At 49.5% G+C, this 6,000-nt stretch overlaps 1 protein-coding gene across 1 annotated transcript in view; it reads left to right on the top strand.

Moving 5' to 3' along the window:
* The first annotated feature begins 254 nt into the window (after window positions 1-254).
* The window catches only part of ATOH8 (atonal bHLH transcription factor 8), a 30,362-nt gene continuing 24,616 nt past the window's right edge, over window positions 255-6,000 (top strand). Inside the window, exon 1 of the mRNA XM_033148386.1 lies at window positions 255-866. Within this exon, the coding sequence (XP_033004277.1) occupies window positions 285-866 (582 nt within the window). The 5' untranslated portion in view covers window positions 255-284. The remainder of the gene's footprint in view (window positions 867-6,000) is intronic.

Here is a 6,000-nt window from a genome sequence, read left to right as displayed (position 1 = left end):
CGACTGATCCCGCCCGAGGGGCTCCTGTGTCAACGGCGGCTAAGCAAACACAGATGGGTCTCTCCGCCGCGGCGCGCATTCCGCAGCGAGGCTGGCGGCGCGGCGGGGACTCCAGATGACGACGCTCTGATCCGGCTCTCGGGCTTTGGCACAGCCCGCCTGGCCAGGGCAAGCAGCAGCAGCAGCGTCGCCGGGCAGAGCCTGAGGCGAGGAGAGGCGCCGGGCGTGGAGAGGCGGAGAAGCGCGCTCTCTCTCTCGCTCTCGCTCTCTGGCGGGCTCCCGCCATGAGGAACCTGCCGCTGGCCGGCGACGAGGAGCGCTGGGGGCGCCTCTGCCTCAAGGAGCTCGGCGGCATCCAGAAGCTCCACAGGAAGAGGAGCAAAGAGCCCGCCAAGCAGCGCCTCAGCGGCGGCGGCGGCAACCGGGGCTCCCGCGCGGCCTCGGCGGGCGCTCCGGACGGGGCCCCCGAAGGCGGCGACGAGGCGAGCGCTGAGGCGAGGAAAGGCGCCTTCCCCGCGGGGCTCCTGGCGCCCCACCCGCGCCCGTCGAGGAAAGACGTCGAGGCTCTGGGTCCGCTCCGTCTGGGGGGCGGCCAGGCTTTCGCCGACCCCAGCCTGCCGCCCCGGGTTATGGCGTGTCGTCCGCTCGAGAGCCCCTTCCCGCCCGTTTCGCGCGTCCCCACTTACGGCGGTGGCGGTGGAGGCGAGCCGTCCCTGTCGCCCGTGCGGCGGGCGGGCGAGGCGGCGGCGGCGGGAGCGTCCCCGGAGATCCGCGCCATCCAGCAGACGAGGCGGCTGCTGGCCAACGCCCGGGAGAGGACCCGCGTGCACACCATCAGCGCCGCCTTCGAGGCTCTGAGGAAACAGGTAAAGCGGCGGGGACCCTCGGGCGCCGCCGCCTTCCCGGGCCTCACGTGTCACGGGGAAGGCGAGGGGATGGAGAAGCTGCGGGGAAGGCTTGTCGCGAGGCGAGGTGCGCAGGCTGGGTTGCTGTCACCCGAGCTGAGGAGCAGGCGCTCTGCGTATGCTCAGAGGAACGCTCTTCTCTGTGCGCCTTTGAAGGGCAAAGCCGTAGCATTAAAACCAGGGTCCAGGGAGCCCTGAAATTGGAAGGGGGGGGACCACAAAAACGGGAAATCCCATGCAACTAACTAAGGTGGAGCGCTTCTGCCTGACAATCCCAATGAAACTAAGTGCCTTGCTTATTTCAGTAGCTCTGGGTCAGGAGGATTTCTTGGGGGGCTGTACACCTTGGGTCAGAGCTCTCTTCCCACGCTCCTCCTGCGTCCAAATCCTGACCCCTCTGCTAGGATCCTGGTAAACTCAGGTTGGACCCTACAGCCTGTAGGAGTTTATTGGTTATTGGTTTATTGGTTTCCCCAATAAAATATTTGAGGGGTCCTCCCCCCCCCAAAAAAAGTTGCCATTCAGATGGTGTTGATGCACCACGTCATGTGATTCATTGTGTGGGGTAGGACTTACTTGCCTCCCCCCCCCCAATATTTTTTTCAACTTAGCACCCCTGTTACAGCTGTGCTCACACCAATCCTACTTCCATAATTGGTTCTTCTAAAGAGATGTAAGAGTGAAATGCTCTCAGTTGGCATCATTGGTTACCCGAAGGAGCAGACTACTTGTTGGTGACCTTTATAACATGCAACGTCGCCCATGGGCCATGTTTTGCTCACGAGATGTTGGTCTTAATTCTTAATCTGATTATTGGGTTGCAGGGAAGGGGCTGTTTTGGTTGGGTAGAAAGCTCTGAGAGAACACTGGGTTCTCTCCTAGGATGCTTAAACAATGAATGGTATGTGGCTCACGGCTTGACACTCTGATTTTCGTTGACCTGTAATTGCCTTTCCCCTCCATCCCATGCTAAAAAACTCAACTTGGATGAAACTTTGCTATTATCAAAAGTTCACACGGGTCTCATGCTAGGTGAAAATTATATCTTCCTGTTAATCAAATACACTTTCCTGTCAGTTGGCCAGCTCTGTGCTCATAACATGTTTTCCAAGGGTCTGGGGGTGTGGGTGTGTGAGAGAGAGGGAGACAGGCAGAGGGGGGTGGGGTGGGGAGCAAACTCTGTAATCCAAGTTGTACTTGTTAAAAAATCCTGTCTCCCCTTTGGATTTTGTGTGTGCGTGTGTGTGCGCGTGCAAGACAGAAGTCACCAACATGGTGCCCCACAGATATTATTGGCCTCATGCACTCCAGCCAATATGGCCAATGGTCAGGGATGATGGGAGATCATAAAATTGTAGAGTTGGAAGGGGCTCCAAGGGTCATCTAGTCCAACCCCCTGCAATGGAGGAATCTCAGCTAAAGTATCCAAGACAGATGGCCATCCAGCCTCTGCTTAAAAACCTCCAAGGAAGGAGAGACCACAACCTCCTTTTGGAGACCATTTTACCTTGGAACAGCTCTTACTGTCGGAAATCAATCAATCAGTTTATTTCAGCTTTAAGCTCATAGCAAGACAAAACAAAAAACGCAGGAACAGCAATTACACTCACACAATTAAATTTAAAAGGAAATTGGCGACAATAAAATTAGTGGCGATAAAAGACTTAATAAATATACAAAATAATGTGCATGTTACTTCCAGTTACTGTCGGAAAGTTCTTCCTGATGTTTCTTCAGAATCTCCTTTATTGTAACTTGAAGCCATCCTGCCCTCCAGACAAGCTTGTTCCCTCTGCTTGTCTCCCACACAATTTTAGAAAGTATTGTTTAGAACCAGGCTGTTGCACTTCGTTGGACACCAACTCCTACCAGCCCTTGCAGCCAATGGCCAAAGCTTAATATCAGTATCAGTATTGTTCATTAATTGCATTTTTGTGACTTGTGCCACCAAAACAGAACTCATGGGGACATTTAAAACCTGGTGTTTTGGACTGCAGCTCCTGTACTGTGCTGGAGCTGATGGGGAAGTTTAATTCAAAACAGCCACACTGCCCGGGGCTGATGGGAGTTTTATTTACTGTATTTATAAAAATATTGATGTACCACCATGTCATAAGAAATATCACAGTGGTGTACAATATAGAAACATAAAACCAAACAATAGCAAAATAAGAAGATAGAATCACAAGTTTAAAAGCAAAGAAAAATAAATGTAAGACTGATCTGCATCCATTCAATTTCAGTCAAATTCTCTGTTTATAAGAGCCTCTTGACACCAGAAAACAGATTTCCATTCTCTCTTGGATGGGATCCTCAAGTTAAAATGAAGCCAATGCAATTCTGGGCTGCATCAATAGGAGTATAGCATCTAGATCAAGGGATGTAATAGTACCACTGCATTCCGCTCTGGTCAGACCTCACCTGGAATACTGTGTCCAGTTCTGGGCACCACAGTTCAAGAAGGATACTGACAAGCTGGAACGTGTCCAGAGGAGGGCAACCAAAATGGTCAAAGGCCTGGAAACGATGCCTTATGAGGAACGGCTTAGGGAGCTGGGTATGTTTAGCCTGGAGAAGAGAAGGTTAAGGGGTGATATGATAGCCATGTTCAAATATATCAAAGGATGTCATATAGAGGAGGGAGAAAGGTTGTTTTCTGCTGCTCCAGAGAAGCGGACACGGGGCAATGGATTCAAACTACAAGAAAGAAGATTCCACCTAAATATTAGGAAGAACTTCCTGACAGTAAGAGCTGTTTGACAGTGGAATTTGCTGCCAAGGAGTGTGGTGGAGTCTCCTTCTTTGGAGGTCTTTAAGCAGAGGCTTGACAGCCATCTGTCAGGAATGCTTTGATGGTGTTTCCTGCTTGGCAGGGGGTTGGACTGGATGGCCTTTGTGGTCTCTTCCAACTCTATGATTCTATAATTCTAAGATCCTAAATGAGAAAGAATATGTAGGCTTCCCAACATTTTGGATAGCATTTGAAGTTGCTCTGGTAATACATGTGGCACAAAATGGTACTCGCTGCCTGGTGAAAGACCAGAAATGTCACGCCCAGTCACCACATCAAGTTATTAAAATCCAAACATGACCAAAAGGAATGCTGTGATCCAAATTTACTACTATTCTGCCTAGGTCAGACCCCACCTGGAGTCATGTGCCCAGTTCTGGGCACCACAATCTAAGAAGGATATTCACAAGCTGGAGCATGTGCAGTGGAGGTCGAACAAAGATGATCAAGGGTGTGGAAACCAAGCCTTATGAGGAACGGTTGAAGGAGTTGGGTATGTTTAGCTTGATAAAGAGGAGACTGAGAGGAGATGTGAGAGCCATCTTCAAATATCTAAAGGGCTTCCAAATGGAAGATGGAGCAAGCTTGTTTCCTCTTGCTCTGGAGGGTAGAACCCAAGCCAATGGAACTCAAGTTACAAGAAAGGAGATTCGACTATAAACATCAGAAAGAACTTTCTGGCAGAAAAAGCAATGGAGCCCTTTGGGAGGTGGTGAACTCTCTCTCCTTTGAGGTTTTTAAGCAGAGGTTGGATGGCCACATGTCATGGATGATTTTGTTGAGATTCCTGCATTGCAGGGGGTTGGACTAGATGACCCTCAGAGTTCCTTCCAACTCTACAGTTCTGTGATTCAATTTTTCTGCTTCTCAGCAGATAGGTAAAAGTTAGCATAACTGCTGAGAATGAAGAACATTTGTATTGACTTTTTCTGTCAATATACTTTAGCTGTTGCCTAACACTGACTGTGTTAAACCACAGAGCCTAGGGCTTGCTGATCAGAAGGTTGGCCGTTCGAATCCCCATGACGGGGTGAGCTCCCATTGCTCGGTCCCAGCTCCTGCCCACCTAGCAGTTCGAAAGCACGTCAAAGTGCAAGTAGATAAGTAGGTACCACTCCAGCGGGAAGGGAAACAGCGTTTCCGTGTGCTGCTCTGGTTCGCCAGAAGTGGCTTAGTCATGCTGGCCACATGACCCGGAAGCTGTATGCCAGCTCCCTTGGCTAGTAATGCGAGATGAGGGCCACAACCCCAGAGTCGGACACGACTGGACCTAATGGTCAGGGGTCCCTTTACTTTAACACTGACTGCAAGAGTGAGAATTCATGTCCCATTGAAAAGCGGGATCATTGTATTCTGCTTGCTTATGGGCATCAATGCCTTATTGAACACACAAATGACCTCTCTTGCTATCTCATCTCCCATAGGAGGAAGTGGATTGATAAATTGCATTCAGCACTGGGACTTACGCTTTGGAGCACCTGGTTCTGAAGCATTTTTGAAGCTCTGAAATTATGATCCTGTACCTGGGTGGAGATTTCTGGAATTAAGCTTCATGCAAGGCAAGATTGGGGGACCTGTGGCCTCCTGGTGTCATTGGACTACAGTATCCATCATCTTTGGTCATCCTGGCTGGGGTTGATGGGAATTGGATGTCCAATGTCTGGAGAGCTGCAGGTTTCTCACCCTCAATGTAAACCATATTTGAGCTTCCAAAGAATGAACCAGCCACAAGCCTAAACAAGAAATAAATCCCAAGGGGAAAGTGGTGTCCTTTGTTCTTATTTAAGACACAATATGAAAGGCAGAATATCACATAGTAAACTTTTCTGAATGAACGCTGCCTGAGAGAGTAGCATGAATCAAGCTCATAAGGGTCACCAAGTTGTCCTGAAGTTTAACCTGATGGTCTTAGACCCATACTCTTGAAAAAGGTAAACCTGCTTCCTGTGAATCTCAAAAGACTTATGTTCCTCTCCCCCCCTTCTTAATTTAAATTGTCTAAATGCAGTGAGCCTTTGGGGGTGGGCGGGCGGGCAGGGAATTGCTGTTTAGTTGGTTTTTTTTGCAAAGTCTTTTGCAAACTTTGGTCATATGTTATGCTTGGCTCTCTGTGAAGTGTGGATACAAATATATATGTGGATATATTGGAAGGAAGTGTAAGGAAAGAAGAGCCAAGAACATTATCATTCTGTCTGTAGTTAGTACCTATACTGTGGTGTATAGGCTTTGGCAAAGACAAACTTCAACAGTGAAGAACAGCACATTCTTCCATGGAAAGAACCCCGCTGCAGCTGAATGTTGCAA

Source organism: Lacerta agilis, chromosome 5, assembly GCF_009819535.1.
Source record: "Lacerta agilis isolate rLacAgi1 chromosome 5, rLacAgi1.pri, whole genome shotgun sequence".
NCBI classification, from domain to species: Eukaryota; Metazoa; Chordata; class Lepidosauria; order Squamata; family Lacertidae; genus Lacerta; species Lacerta agilis.
Note: the sequence above shows the minus strand (reverse complement) of the source record. Positions and strands in the feature narration are given on the sequence as shown.